General features: G+C 46.9%; 7 protein-coding genes across 7 annotated transcripts; 4 read left to right on the top strand and 3 right to left on the bottom strand.

Moving 5' to 3' along the window:
* Positions 1–11: 11 nt before the first annotated feature.
* On the top strand, positions 12–853 carry BABINDRAFT_163247 (uncharacterized protein; the record flags this gene model as incomplete). The annotated part of the gene is made up of 1 exon (XM_019129800.1): positions 12–853. A coding segment is annotated over exon 1 (346 nt), but the record flags the coding sequence as incomplete, so codon positions are not given.
* Positions 854–1,465: 612 nt separating this feature from the next.
* BABINDRAFT_163246 (uncharacterized protein) lies at positions 1,466–2,222 on the top strand. Its single transcript, XM_019129799.1, has one exon. The coding sequence runs from the start codon at positions 1,714–1,716 to the stop codon at positions 2,017–2,019; it is 306 nt and encodes a 101-aa protein (XP_018983199.1). The 5' UTR covers positions 1,466–1,713; the 3' UTR covers positions 2,020–2,222.
* A 1,164-nt stretch (positions 2,223–3,386) lies between these two features.
* Positions 3,387–5,399, top strand: BABINDRAFT_163245 (uncharacterized protein). Its single transcript, XM_019129798.1, has one exon. It carries the CDS (start codon positions 3,561–3,563, stop codon positions 5,334–5,336), a length of 1,776 nt encoding a protein of 591 aa, XP_018983198.1. The 5' UTR covers positions 3,387–3,560; the 3' UTR covers positions 5,337–5,399.
* On the bottom strand, positions 5,388–7,257 carry BABINDRAFT_163244 (uncharacterized protein). Its single transcript, XM_019129797.1, has 2 exons — positions 7,230–7,257; positions 5,388–7,178 (listed from the first exon to the last, which is right to left on the bottom strand). The coding sequence occupies exons 1-2, from the start codon at positions 7,247–7,249 to the stop codon at positions 5,597–5,599; spliced, it is 1,602 nt and encodes a 533-aa protein (XP_018983197.1). The 5' UTR covers positions 7,250–7,257; the 3' UTR covers positions 5,388–5,596.
* Positions 7,258–7,430: 173 nt separating this feature from the next.
* On the bottom strand, positions 7,431–7,880 carry BABINDRAFT_168825 (uncharacterized protein; the record flags this gene model as incomplete). Its single annotated transcript, XM_019130615.1, has 1 exon — positions 7,431–7,880. One exon carries the CDS (start codon positions 7,878–7,880, stop codon positions 7,431–7,433), a length of 450 nt encoding a protein of 149 aa, XP_018983196.1.
* Positions 7,881–8,214: 334 nt separating this feature from the next.
* On the top strand, positions 8,215–8,899 carry MLC1 (Mlc1p). The gene is made up of 2 exons (XM_019132483.1): positions 8,215–8,272; positions 8,348–8,899. The coding sequence occupies exons 1-2, from the start codon at positions 8,270–8,272 to the stop codon at positions 8,774–8,776; spliced, it is 432 nt and encodes a 143-aa protein (XP_018983195.1). The 5' UTR covers positions 8,215–8,269; the 3' UTR covers positions 8,777–8,899.
* Positions 8,900–9,263: 364 nt separating this feature from the next.
* On the bottom strand, positions 9,264–14,275 carry RPA190 (DNA-directed RNA polymerase I core subunit). The gene has a single exon (XM_019129796.1). It carries the CDS (start codon positions 14,243–14,245, stop codon positions 9,347–9,349), a length of 4,899 nt encoding a protein of 1,632 aa, XP_018983194.1. The 5' UTR covers positions 14,246–14,275; the 3' UTR covers positions 9,264–9,346.
* Positions 14,276–14,699: the final 424 nt, after the last annotated feature.

Raw genomic sequence — 14,699 nt, 5'->3', positions numbered from 1 at the left:
TCCAGAAGGGACTCACGGCGTCTGCTGCCGGTGTTGGAGTGTTAGCTTACGAGGCATGCGGTAAAGGTGTACTCTAATCCTTGATATATATGGAGCCACTTCCCTAGTATGCCTACCTGGCTAGCTTTTTTGTTCTATCGCATATATAACCCCCCTCGTTCTTTCACAATTGGCTTGACAAAATCTTACTTAGCGAAATACTTGTCACCTCTCCTCAGTTATATATCCCGGGCTTTCCACGGGTACTCTGCTCTAGGATAGCACATTATATTTCAGCAGTGCGTGAAGCTCCCGCTCGCGTCTTCACCTAGATTCCTTCATTATATATTCCGGACAAGGGTTAAAATAGTCATCGAAAAAGATCAGCAATACACCAGTACCAGCTTATAACTAAAAGCCGAAGAGATGGAAAAATGCCCCGGAGCTTAACGCCATATTGTCCATTCTTTGCAATGAAACTACGGATCACATGCATAATAGTTGTAAGGAAATATTTTAGACAAGTTCCCTTTAACTGTGTCAGGTTTCCTCACCCCGTTTACTCGTATGACACGCTCAAGTATCTCATGGAGAAAGATACAGAAAGGTCATATAAACCCGGTGAGTGTCTCGAAAGCTATGAGGCAAAAGTCCTGCAAATAGGGAAACGGCGAAGAGGGTGGCCGATTGGCCGCAATTACACCGCCCAGCACGGTCGCGAAAATATCCCGGGCCGGAGCCTTGCTCAGCATGTGTCATTATTACTAGCCCCGGGAATAACCTGAGCCCAAAAGACTGGAAGTGCTTCAAAATGGAGTGAGTATATTTTTGGAAGACATTCAAAGAGGCATCCTGGGCAAAAATGCTCAACTTCTACACCATGCCATATTAAACTTTCACTCCCCAATTAGTAATATTCCTAGATGGGTATACGTATTTATGTAAGAATTTAGGGGGTTAGAATGTGTGGTGATTACTTGCATACTGATCAAGGCTAAAAAAAAAAAATTGCTCAAAAACAAAATTATTTTGCTATGTCTATACTAGCACAAAGAGGAAACTAGACTCACACCAATGGCCGTGGGGTGAGAAATCTACCCGTAATCCCGCCGTAGTGTATGTGCGAGCAAATTTGACACGGGGTGTAAACACTTCTCTCCGTATATCCGTTGACTACGTCTCTATCCTTGGCAGGTCCTCCGAATCCTCCATAAATTTCTATACGTAAGCTTGCGCTTCCGTTACCGGGCTGAATGGTAAACACTGCCTCTTGCATATCGGAGCTTACTCCAGTTCGTCCGAAAAAGCATATATGAGTCAAAGAGAAACGCCAGGGGATCGCCACGTGCTCGGGAGCTCTAACCTTAAAAGCTCGGATTACAAATCACGTTACACATGCATCTCGGGCCCGATGTATGAATCACGCTCCGTTTGTCCGAACCTCGTGCATTATTAGCAGTTTTCCACCCATTTTTTTGCATAATCAGGTCCCGTTCGGTACAAGTTTTCATGTACCGATACACTCCCTAGCGACGGATACGTAATGTATTGTATAAGTGCGCGGAAATAGTAATTGTGGAGTCCGGGGATTACATGAAACGAGTCGTCATGTAGGTTTATCGCATGTTTTTACATTTCATCATATAAATATCACCTTCTACCCTTTCTAAACGTCGATTCAAGCTTCCTTCCTATCACCCTAATCTAACCTCGATTACCCCATAACTCTCCACAATGTCCTCTATCTTAAAATTGAACGCTATCAAGACCTCTGCCAGATGTTTCATCAAGAACACCTCGGCTGTCAACAGGGGCTTCTCGTCTACCCACGCTGTCCACTACACTCCAACAGCTTCTGAGAATGAAAACTCGACCGTTATCTTTAGAAACAACCACGCTCAAAACTTGCACCATGAGCCAATCAGCGAGAGCCACTGTGCCCACACGCTTGCGCAAAAAGCCCAGTCTTCTAACTGGTTTCCTTCTGTTTCGTCCAATTCTGAGGAAATCCACTTCCACGGCTCCGTCCACAGGGATTAAATACCCGCATTTATTCCAATGCATTTTATGACCTTCAATTCAACTCTTACGACCCCCTCTTCCACTCTTCTGATGCCCTTTGTTGCTACGTTCCCAATCTAGTTCTTGTATGGTTTGATACCTACAACGCATGCTTTATGTTCAGTTTTTTATGATTATGTTAACGAGTGTCTCGAGTTTAGGAGACCAACGATATCTTACGAAATAGAATGTTTCGACTTAATTTTTAGTAAATTGGAACCACAGTAAGCTTCGGCCTTGCAAGGCCGAATTTGCAGCCCGGCATTTAAGAACCCTTAGAAACTTCAATCTTCTTCCATCCTTCCGGATACGGGATAGCGGCTTAAATCTGGTGATTCGTGCTGGAGGTACTAGCTCTTGCAAAATAGTTCAGATACAACGGAAATGATTAAAATAGTTTAATACATTCGATCTAGAAGCTTTAAATGAGCTGAGGCTCGGAATTGGTGAGCAAGAAGAGGGATTTAACGACGTACAGGGATAGAACATACGATATGGTTAGAGTAGAAAGTTAAATTGATTTCCACGAGGTTCAAACTCCCCGGCCTTGCTTTGTCTTTTTTGAAACGACAATGTGGGATATTCGACCTCTGCATACCTCTTCAAGTTTTGGGGAAAACCTAGATATTTTTTTCATCGCGTCGTGGAGAGCAACCTCACCCCGGAGGTCCAACCTAGAACCTCCTCCCGGTTAATTTGGCGCTTTTGCCATGATTATGGACCTAGATTTCTCACGAGTGGGACTGGAAATGACCCCCACCCTGCAGTAAATTCCCAGCAATCAACAAAATCAGCCTATAGCCTGACTAGTTTCGAATCGTGCCATTACTTAGCGTATCCTGCTATTATAAAATTACTCACTCCCATATTGTAGTCATTGATGTTGTCAAGCCCCCGGTACGCGTTCGAATTCGGATTGTACGGGATTTCTCACGTAAAATATTTCCTCAGAAGATAACGGTTCAGTCAAAGTTTAAACCAGTAAACACCAGATTAGACTCCACGATAACTCTATTTTCACCTGCAAAAGGGTAACGATGTCAGACAGTGGATTTTGTTGGAACGCGTACGTTTCTCCAGATCAAACCAAGCGCTACACAATACCTAATGCTGCCTTGTCAGATACGTCCAGATTCTCGTATGTTAAAAGCTAAGCTGGTTTCCCGTTGGACAAAAAGAAAGGGCTGGAGAAACCCTCACTGCGCGTGGTCTACCGAATCTTCCTTTGTACATTCTGTTTAGCGCTGAAACAATCTGCGTGGCTGGCTGCGCGTTAGAGCTGCACGTCATGTACGAATGCACATGATCGATTAGCAGATGGAAGGAATAATATCTAGTCAGTGGGACCGAGATTGAACTAACCACAAAAGCCTGCGCTCTACATTATTATATATCGACAAACTGATCCAGACGGAGGTTACTAAGCCCAATCCAATAGAGCTCCGTCTTTCTTTCACATACAACGCTTAGGCACTCCGCAGCAACTCAACCACGGCGTTACTATTTTATAAAACCTCCTCATGAATATAGCAAACGATGGATACTACACCACCGATTACCTCCGCAACAACCCTGCGGCAAGGGATGATTTGGCCAAGAAGCAACAATTGAAGTTTCTTCAGCAATACTACGACCAGCAGCGTGAGTTGCACGACCTAAAGCGAGCGATGGCCATGAAGGAACAGGTTCTGTCAATGCCTTCCCCCTCTGAATGCACTTCAACAGATAGCGTTCGTACTCCGGTCAACAAGTTAAAAGAGAAGCCAAAAGAGAAGCCAAAAGAGAAGCCAAAAGAGATGTTAAAAGAGAAATCAAAAGAGAAATCAAAAGAGAAATCAAAAGAAAAATCAAAAGAGAAGTCAAAAGAAAAGTCACCCGCAAAAAACAAGGAGAGGAATCCCGGCCTAGTGTTGAAGAATGATCCTGGAACGATATCCACAAAATCAAGGCAGCTTCTTTCAGCCGGCAGTGACCTGGAAATACAATTGAAGAACCCCGGCAGGCAACTGAAAACCTTCAAACCAGACCGCGAACTATCTGTGGGTTCCAAAACTAGTCCTAATTTGGTGACAGCCAGGAACTCTCCCACGTCCAAGGTCACCTCACCTACTCGCAAGAGACGCTTCTTTTCGGCCCACAGTTCTGAAGACAGCTTCCAGGCGTTCGAAGTCCCTGACTCCCCATACGACAGAGGCACAGAAGACAACCCCGATTACTTGGAATTGGAAATGCTCCCCATTGAGTTAAAGTATCTTGGTGGACAAAAGTTACCCCATAGTGAGGCTTCTACCCCCGGCCTAGGCCCTGCTCACGGATATATACCCCTGAATGATGCTGTCTTGAACATGGTGTTTGAAGAAATTCCTTCCCACAGGAAGAAAGAAAAGAAGAAGGAACAGGAGACAGAGGGGAAATCTAAGCGTGGGGCTTTCAAAATGAAATTGTTTGGAAAGCGCAAGGGGGACAAAGAAAAGCCACAAACGGTTATGAAAATCACCAACATGGAAGAGTTACCGGAAATCGAGGAGAAACATGGAATTGATGCTGTGTTTGAAGACGGAAGTGATAGCGAGGAGGACTTTGGAAGGTCCTTGCTCCTGGTGAGACCGAGGGAAATTCACCAGGAAGTGGCACAGTACGGAGCCAAACCTAGGAGGGTGGAACTCTCTAAACAAACCCAAAAGCGAATCAAGCAGTCCCCTACAGCGTATGGCCCTAACCGAAACTTCAATCCAATCTGGGAGTATATCCTTTCATGGATTGTGTACGATTACAAACCCCCAGGTGCAAGAAACCCCATGTTTGAAAGCGTCATTGGGGAGGAATTGGTCAGGTCAGGTGTAGCAAGGAAAACCTCTGAATATTCCGGGCTACAGACTTTGGTATCGAGAAGCAAAAAGAAATGGGAATGGCTCAACCAACCTACTGCTTCTCCTTTCCATCAGACTTATATGCGCCCCCCCTCTGGAAGATCCAACCACAGCAGATCTTCTAGTGCCGTTTTTGCGGACGAAGAGCAGTTTTCTAGACTGCGAGTGAGCAGCTATTCTGGCTCTATGCTGACTTCGAACAGCTCTGATGCCCTTCACGCGCTTGTGATGCTTATACACAAGCTTTCTCCACCAGGGCTCCGTAAAGCGGTTTTCGACCCCTTGCAGGAGTTTTCCAGCACCCATGAGTGGGGCAGGTATGTGGACATAGCCCAGCTTATTGCTTTCGTTTGGTTGGGATACGAGCTCTACGTCGTGATCCAAAGCTTTTTGACCTGTGTATTGTCTCCTTTCAAGGGGCATTGAAGAGATACGGTGCTTTGAACTTGAATTTAGTGTTATTTATTATTTATACAGCTTTCCTTACGTATATTAATAACTTATATTTGTGTATTCAAACGGTAGTCTTGTAGTTGCACTGCTGATAAGTATGCACAAATACATGTGTTTCTTGGACTGAGTTTCAAAAAGCGACATAATCTGGTATACACGAATTGTTTAAGCCTGGTTACGACCCTAGCCCTCTAAATAATTTGTAACGGTAAAGTTGTTTTTTTCCAACAGGGCTAGTGATTGTGGTTAAAGTCAAACTCGCTGTATACGGCCTTGAAACGGTCACACTCTTCGGCTTCTTGACCCATGGATTGCTTGCAATTCATCCATTGGGTACGCTTCGGACACCTCAACACGTTGGCCAAGACTCTACGCGGAAACAGGAAGTCGATTCTCAGACCATCGGCAGGTAACTGAAACAAGTAGTTGACTTGTTTCTGGGCCGACCACGCCAACTTGATAAGCACGTAGTCGTTGTTGTTAATAATTTCGGTCATGGCTTCCATTTCCGCTTCGTCAGTGGAATCATGCTTAGTGAAGTTCATCAGGGCCATGGAGTGGTTAGAATTGGTGGAGGTAATTTTACTGTTGTGGAAGTCGCATTGCTTGACCAAATTTTTCTCAAACTCCACGTCCAACAACTCTGTTTTGAGAGGGATGGCCTGATTGTGGTAATGGACACCAGAACCTCTGCTAATTTCGTAAAAAACTACCGTCATCCCAAACTGAGCAAACATCTTGATGAGGCTTAACTGGTAGCGGAGGATCTCGTTCATTAACGGGGTCTCCATGACGTTCTTGGTTTCAGTGGGTTTGAAAAGCTGGCGTGGGTTGGCCACATGGGCAATAGGGATGATGAGAGCATGGCCGGAGAAGTTAAAGCCGGGATAATCGGTATTGTTCGAAGGTCTGGTCAATGGACCCTTAGCAATGGTCAAGTAAGCATGGGTGCCGATGGACACAATCATGTGCGTTTCAAGCTTGGGATTCGAGAGACAGAAAAAACAGTCTTGCTGGGTCACCACCTTTGGCCTCTTAATTTCTTTGGAAGTTTCAGCACCCACCGCTTCATACTCTCTTTTCAACGTGACGACGGGTTGTGGCTTCGTGAACGGATTCTCTGTGAGGTTCAGCGGGTTTTCGGAGACTGATGGGAGGACAGACATGTTGAAGGCATAGAACCACTTATCCTTAGAGGCGCTGCCCTCTTGGCCTAAACTAATAAATCTGGTGATTCTACTCTCGTTATCATCCCATTTGAACGGACTTCTCTCAAAAAATTTACCACTGGAGGACCCCACAGAAAAGTGATACCTCGGCTTTGCGAGCTTTACGATATCAGACAATAACGTATTAGACTCAATCAACGTCAACTTTAACTCATCCGCCATCTGCTGGGGCCACTGGTAGGTGAGCAAGATGTCAACCTGCTTCCCCTGAAATCTGTCCAAAACTTTGTTCATCACCGCTCTGTCACTATGAGCAGCCGATAAGAGCTTCCCAGAGACGAAACCAACAGTCACGCCGGACGAGAGTTTGTAAGTGCCAACATCTCCCAAGTAAGTCAAGTTTGGCTGAACGTCGGCCAACCGCTCGGTAGAGGCAATCCCAGGATTCATGCCTTCCAAACCCTGAGTGAAATAGACCGAGGGGACAAGTTGTACATCCTTGTTGAGTTGTCCCAAGGAGGGAGTATCGCAAGACAAAGCGTCCCCTAATAGGAAAACCGCGTCAAAGGGACCGTTTTTAGCGTGCAAGCCGTTGGCTTTGGTCAATAGCTTAGAGACATTCGCCGGAGACGGATTTAACACGAGGCTACAGGTGGGTTAGTCACGGATACAGCAAAATAATAGAGCCTGTACGTACAACTTTAACTTGTCAGACATGGCTTCGGGTCAATAATAGAGGTAGATATTCCAAACTCCGATTTAAAGTTTTATGCAATCTTTTTTTCAGGCTATTTTTCATGTTATATGCACGATGCATGTACATAAGCAAGGGACAAGTCCCGAAAAAGAGCATGTTTTACTGGCATACAGACAAATAGAATACAGAGCGAGGTGGAGCTCAATCCAAACCATGGAGATCAATAAAGGCTTTTAAACGTTCCAAATCAATGTTGCTGTTTTCGTCGTTGGTCAAGTTCCGGTCCACATACCTGCCGGCAGGAATCTGGTCTTTCAATACCACCAAGCACGGAATATCGCTAACCACATACCTCTGCATGAGCTCTCTGGTGCCAACTTCGTCGCATTCAATATCAACAACATTGATTTTCTTGGTAGTTTGCTCCGAGACGTAGTCATACAATGGCTGGGTCAACTTATTGCACTTTTTGTTCCCACGGATGGTGAAGTTGAGAACCAACGGTTCTTTGAAGAGGAGATAGTTGCTTAATTCACTTGATTCACGTACCGCAGTATAGATCCTATTTCCTGTACTACTGGTGGTCGGAGGGTGGATGATTGGAGCCCGGTATCTGGTTAGCCATGGGAACGAGAAGAACGCGGCTCTCATCGTAGGCGCTCGGGCTTTAAGGCTATTCCGGTACAAGAAAAAGGCCACCTGTGGGGTCTTGGCAGCAAACATAAGTAAGGCTGGCAGTGACTCTTTGCTTCAGCCGGAAAGGGGGGAATAGAGCGTTTATGAATATTAAATAAGCAGTAAAGCTGCCTGAAAGATGGGGCGCTAAAAAGGTTGCAGCGTACCTGACACGTCGTGGTGATACCAATCACGTGATTAAAACTGCTGCTTAGGTGTTATGAGCTCTGTCGCCGCCTTGGAACATCCAAATGTAAACAAGACGTAGTCCAAACCCGATCCAGTGTAATAAAATTTTGGGCATAACTACACTTTGATAGCAGCACCACGAGCGGTATTTTCTACACGTAAAGTACAATCTAGCAATGGTATGTATCCCTCTTTGGGAGTAGACACGGGAAGGCAAATGTTTTGCTTTGTTTTCGAGATACTAACAACCGCAGTCTTCGAACAAAACCTACAAAGATGCCTTCGCTCTTTTCGACAAGAAGGGCACCGGGAAGGTTTCCTCCCATGACTTGGGCGATTTATTGAGGGCCGTGGGCCAGAACCCTACCTTGGCTGAGATCCAAAGCTTGATTGCTGACTTGCCAGACCACAACGAGTTGGACTTTGACACGTATGTCAAAGTCATCAACAGACCAGACGGGTTCAAGCCGTTGGGGACCACCGAGGACTACATCAGAGGATTCCAGGTTTTCGACAAAAATTTGACTGGGTTCATCGGTTTGGGTGAGTTAAAGTACATCTTGACGTCTATCGGTGAAAAGTTGACCGAGGAAGAAGTCAACGAGTTGTTAAAGGGTGTCAACGTCACTGAAGACGGTAACGTTGACTATGTTGAGTTTGTCAAGGCGATTTTGTCTCAGTAGGCTCTAAGGATCCAATACCCGAGGAAACTGAACCTTTCCCAGTGACTTCATGTATCATCATTTTTATCGCAGTTAATTATTTTTTATACCTATTTAGGACAGTTTGAATTTTGAAAGTTGTGCATGTTGTAAATTTTAGTATACACGAATTATGGAATATATAAGAGGCTGGAAGTTTTCGCTCCAACTCTCTTTGAAGGGGAATGGAGTGGAGCCTAGCTACACAGATATAAGCTGGGCCAAATCTGTCACACTCTATCCATGGCAGTTGGGATATCTGCAAGAGAGTTACCTCACATTCTGACACTACGCCGGGACCAAGAAAACTGAAGCCATTTTTCCTATCTTTCACACCCCTGAGGCTATAGGGGACCCGGGCTTTACCATCTCGAACACAAGACCTTGGAAAAACCTATATACCGCCGACTCCATCAAGCCTCAGTGTACATTTCGCCTGTCTACTTTGATCTAGAATACCGCAGCCCTGCTTTACCTCTGACTAAAAGTATGAATGCATTAAAAGGGAAAAATATGTAAAAGGTCTAGAAAAAGAAGCCCTTATAGGCTAGTTTACACATCACAAGCCATCTTGGCCATGACGTCAAAGGAACCAGTACCGACGTTGGACAACTTACCCATGACGATTCTAGCGGAAGGCGAGAACAAATCTTCTCTCTCGTTGTCCAAAACAGCCTTGGTCAAGAACTGGCAGGTGGTTTCGTACGACATCTTCATGAAGGCAGAGGTAGAGGAGTCAATACCCTGTCTGTTGAAGGCTAAGTAGGAACCCTCTCTGGTCATCATGTCACCAATCAAGTCTAAATGTCTGCTGGACACGGTAATGGCGTATCTGCCGAAAACATTATTGATTTCGTAGACAATGGTGTTTCTAGCGGCCTCAACACCGTAGGTTCTCAAAACGGCAGCAATGTCGTTAGATCTGATCCCGTTGACATCAATAAAGTCGTCCTGCTCCCACATGGCACGGAAGTTGACACCCTCGGTGACAAGCACTCTCTTGCCTTGTTCAGGTTCTGGGAACACACATCTACCGATATGGGCAATCTCTCTAACAACAACCTTACGACACAAGTCCTCGACAATGTTAACCATCAAGATCTTGTCAGTTTCGGCTGGCAACTCCAACTTGAACTCACACCATTCACCATTTTCGTCATCAAAGTTGAACTTGGTGATCAAAGAGTGGGCAGTCAAGACTTCCTGCTGACGTTCCTTGGCAAATTGAGACAAAGCTTGCTTGACAGTAACAGCCTCCATCTCAGAATCAGAATCAGAATCAGAATCAGAATCAGAATCAGAATCAGAATCAGAAGAGTCAGATCCAGAATCCTCTTCCTCAGACTTTTCAGCCTTTCTCATGGTCTCGATCTCATCGTCATCCGGTCCGTCGTAAGAGACTGCCTGCTTGGTGTTGGACTTCAACTTGTCATCATCAGCATCGTCCTCCTCTTCAACTACGGTCGAACCGAGGGCAGCCTCAGTCTGGGATCTAGGAACAGCCTTACCAACAGACTCGGTGTATGGCTTCTTCTGCTTCTTAACCTGCTTGATGATGGCAGACTCCAACATTCTCAAGAAAGAAGATATAATGGAGTGCTCTAACTGGTCCTGGGAAATATCGTACTCGGACTCATACTCGGCCTTGGCGTAGAACTTCAAGTTAATGACGTAAGATCTAGTGGCCACGCCACCGGAGGAAGCACCGGCAGTTTCGGTAACGGCAACGTGGTCGATGAACTCGGACATGACAACCTTCCCAACGTTCTTACAGAAGACCTTGGCCTGCTCGTCGGTAACGGACGCGAGAATAGGCATCGTCATCTGTGGGGTCTTGATCGCGGAGGAGGCGGTCATAATGATTTCTCTCATACGAGGGATACCCAAGGTAACATTAGCAGCACCGTGACCAGCGAAATGGAAAGTGTTCAAGGTCATCTGGGTAGATGGCTCACCCACAGACTGGGAGGCGATGATACCCACCGACTCACCAGGGTTGATCAACGATCTCATGTACTTCAACTGCATCAAGGCTCTGAACTTCTTCTCGGTCAAGCTCTTGGAGTCCTTGTCCTTCTTGGAAGCAAACAAGTTGGCGTTACTGTCGATGAAGGAGTCCAATTCGGTCTGGAACTTTTCGGAAACGGAACCCAAGTACTTGGAAGGATTGTACATCGACAAGGAAGGATCGTACTTTTCAGTCTGGAGGTAATGTGGGAGGTCCTTGTTCTTCTTCAAGTGCTTTCTGACCTTCTTGGTGTAAGCCAAGGCGGTTTCAGTGTCCAAGTGTTGGATGAGCTCACCTGGGTTGTACTTGTTTAACAAGGAGTCGTAGTTGTCGGCGCAGAACTTGAACTGGTACATATGTGATTCCTTGGTGACATCCACGGCGTCACCACCGTAGATGAACTGGATCAAGGTACCATCACCATCTCTGACGGTGTTGTCGTACGTGACATGGACACCCTCCAATTGCTTGGTCAAACAACGCTGTAAATAACCGGATCTGGAGGTTTTGACGGCGGTATCAATTAAACCTTCACGACCGGCCATGCAATGGAAGTAGTACTCCTGAGGCCTGATACCGGAATAGAAACGGCCCTTGATATAGCCACCGGCTCTGGCATCGGTCTCGAACGGCTTGAAGGATGGCAAGGTCTTACCGGAAACCATGACTGGCACTCTTCTACCTTCCAAGGCCTGTTGACCCAAAAGACACATAATCTGGGAAACGTTGACGTTGGAACCCTTAGCACCGGAAAGTGCCATCGACTGCATCGCGTTGTACGGGAAACGCTTCATGGTACCACCTGGTACACACTTGGCAACCACAGCAGAGGTGATGGTGTTTACCTTGGACTGGGTGATGGCATCCAAAATCCCCAACTTGCTGTCGTCTCTCAAGATCTCTTCCAAACGCTTCAACAACTCCTTGTCGTCACTCTTGGTGTCGGACTCCAAGTTGGTCACTTCGGCAGCGGCAGATCTCCCAATATCGATGGACGCCTTCAAGATGTCCTTTCTCCAGGCATTACCCTCGTTGGTGAGTCTCAAATCGTCCATACCACAGGTAAGAGCCTTGGTCATGGTGTAGTTGGTAAACAATCTCCCGAGAACAGACATGGCCTTACCAGCAACGGTCGGTCCGTAGACTTCATGGAGCGAGTGCACAAGACCGTACTGGGAAGCACCGTACTGCGACTTGTCGAGAATACCGCACAATAACTCACCGTTCTGGAAGATAACCTCGTTTTCAGTGGAGCCCTCACCCCAGTACTCGCTCTTGATCTTGTTCTTGGAGAGCAAGTTGAGACCTGGCATACCCTCAGGCTTGATGTTGAGTAACATGGTAGTGATAACCTGCTTACCGGTCCAAAGAGCCTGTGGCTTGATCACAGCTGGAGCGATAGTGATGATCTTCGAGCTCGTGGTGTGCCCATCCTCCGGACGCAAACAGCCGTAGATTAACTGCTGGTACTCCTGTCTGGTGAAGAAGGAGTCCTTGGAGGTCAACCAGACACCCGCCGAAATGTGATCCTGAATCAAACCTCTAAGCGGAGCACCAGAAGTTGGGGTGAGGTACTGCGAGTCGGTGTTAGCCAAGTGGAGGGCCTCGGCCTTGGCGTTTTCGTTCTGCGGGAAATGCATGTTCATCTCATCACCGTCGAAATCAGCGTTGTAGGCACCGGTATTGGCGTAGTGGAGTCTCAAGGTCTTCTCACCTGGAAGGACCCTGACCTTGTGTCCCATCATGGAGGCCTTGTGCAAGGTTGGCTGACGGTTCATGAGCACCACGTCGTTGTTCTTGATGTGACGGTAGACCTTCTTGTTAACCACGGTGAACCCATTTGAAGGTGTTAACAACTGGTTGGCAAGGGCCTTTCTCAGGTCCAAGTCCATCCCGATAAGCGACACTAGAGTGCCGTCTTCGTTCTGCACCTGTATAGCACCCGGCCACTTGTCTGGGCCGTTAATCACCGCCTGCCTCAACTCGGAGGCGTTGTGGGCGGTGACCGGCTCTGGGTAGGTCAATTTGACGGCAAAGACCGGAGGCACACCAATCTCGTTGGTTTCCAACATCGGATCCGGAGAAATGACCGAACGGGCGGCGTAGTTAACACGCTTACCCATCATGTGCTTTCTGAACAACCCTTCTTTTTTCTCCAATGCCTGCTTGATACCCGGTGGTGGCACTTTCCCGGCTGGGGCGTTTTGGTTCTTGGTGGAATCGATGAAGGCGTTGACGTCGTTCTGGATGGTCACGAACGAGTTCATCAAACGGTTGAAGAGGATCTTGCGCTCTTCGGTGGTGATCTGGTCCTTCTGGAGGGTAGAGATCTGCTCGTTTAAGTCTCTGATCAACAATGCGGTGGTTAAAACCTTGGACAAAAGCTCGTTCTGCGAGTTCTCGTGGACCTCGTCACCCAACTTGGATGGCAATCTGAATCTGGTCGGTGGCACAACCAAGGCATGGATGAAGAAGATGTCTGCATCAACTTGGGTGATCTCGGATGGTCTAGAGTGGAAAAGGTAGTGCATCATGGCCTTTTCGGTTCTAAACACGGAGCGGAGAATGTTTCTGATCTCGGTGGACAAGACGTACTTGGAACCAGCCTTTGGTTTGACGCTAGGCACGCTGACAGCGTCGGCAGAGGCCTTTTTGATCATATCCTGGCGCAGCAAGCCCCTGACTCTGTTGTTGGTCTCCTGCTTGTCCTTCAAGGCGTTCTCGAAGATCTTTGTGAAACCATCCTTTCTAAAGGTTGGGGAGTACATTCCACAGTTATCACACTTTGGACGCGAGAGCAACTTCTTGTAGAATTCCGAAATCAACTGCTTGCGTTCCTCACCAACGGTGGCGGTGACGGTGCCGTGTTCGGTGGTTCTGCCCTCGCTCAAAGCCCTGGCGATGCAGGAGTCCACGTAGAATTCACGGCGCTCTCTCAAGTCTCTCTCGGCGTCTGGGGAGGTGATCTTGTAGGTGGCCTCCTCGCCCTCTTCGGCTTCGTCTGAGCCGTCGGACCCGGCCAAGTGCATGTTATCGACGTCAAGACACTCCAACAACAAACCGTATTGGATCAACTTCAACTTGCACTGGTAGCGGTGAACTTCCAAGGCCTTGAAGCGGAAGTGGTGACAGTAGAGACAGGATGAGCGGAGGAAGAGATACAACTGGTTGAAGAACAATGGATTGTAGACCGGAACCGGTAACTCAATGTGACCCTGGTGCCCCGGACAAAACTTGTCATCCAATCCACAGGTGGCACAGAGGTTTCTCAAGAACGACCCAAGGGACAAGTCGTATAAACCCCCGGTGATCGGGTGGCCCAAATTGTCAAAGACAGTCGGGTTGGTGATTTGCTTGGCCGAGAGCTTTCTGATCTCGGCGGCGGTCAAAAACCCAAAATCAACGGAAGTGATTTCAGAACCAACGGGTTTAGCGATATCCATGGTGGTGGTTTTGATGGGACTAGAAAGAAGGAAGGGGAGCAAATGGCGGTTCGTTAGTATTTCATGTAGTTGAAAAATTTCCTGCAATGTGTAGGAGAAAAAGGAGATGAAAAAAAATTTGCTGCGGGTAACAGTTTTTTTTTGGCGATGAGCCGGCCGCTGCCCAATGCGGAATAATTTCCGCTTTTGGCGTACCAGGCTTGAAGAGGGCGAGGCAACAATATATCAATAGATAATGTAAGAGAAAATTATAGTTTGGAATGTTATAAATATAAGAGATTTTTGCAATTAAGAGACGGCTTGGTCGGCAGTCGAACCATCGTGAATTTAATCTGCATCAAGCAGGTGGTAGGGAGGTCCTAATTCGTTATTGAATAATTCCAATGCGGGTGCATTTAAGTTTAAACCTAGCCGCCAAGCGAAGAGGAATGAAAGAAATGAGGATAAAACAATT

Source organism: Babjeviella inositovora (assembly GCF_001661335.1).
Source record: "Babjeviella inositovora NRRL Y-12698 unplaced genomic scaffold BABINscaffold_13, whole genome shotgun sequence".
NCBI lineage: Eukaryota > Fungi > Ascomycota > Pichiomycetes > Serinales > Babjeviella > Babjeviella inositovora.
Note: the sequence above shows the minus strand (reverse complement) of the source record. Positions and strands in the feature narration are given on the sequence as shown.

Bases quoted from the DNA above. Each gene is read 5' to 3' on its own strand.
- BABINDRAFT_163246 (XM_019129799.1), top strand. From the start codon at position 1,714: ATGTCCTCTATCTTAAAATTGAACGCTATCAAGACCTCTGCCAGATGT.
- BABINDRAFT_163245 (XM_019129798.1), top strand. From the start codon at position 3,561: ATGAATATAGCAAACGATGGATACTACACCACCGATTACCTCCGCAAC.
- BABINDRAFT_163244 (XM_019129797.1), bottom strand. From the start codon at position 7,249: ATGTCTGACAAGTTAAAGTT. The intron at 7,179-7,229 runs GTACGTACAGGC...ACCCACCTGTAG, and splicing joins ATGTCTGACAAGTTAAAGTT to CCTCGTGTTAAATCCGTCTC.
- RPA190 (XM_019129796.1), bottom strand. From the start codon at position 14,245: ATGGATATCGCTAAACCCGTTGGTTCTGAAATCACTTCCGTTGATTTT.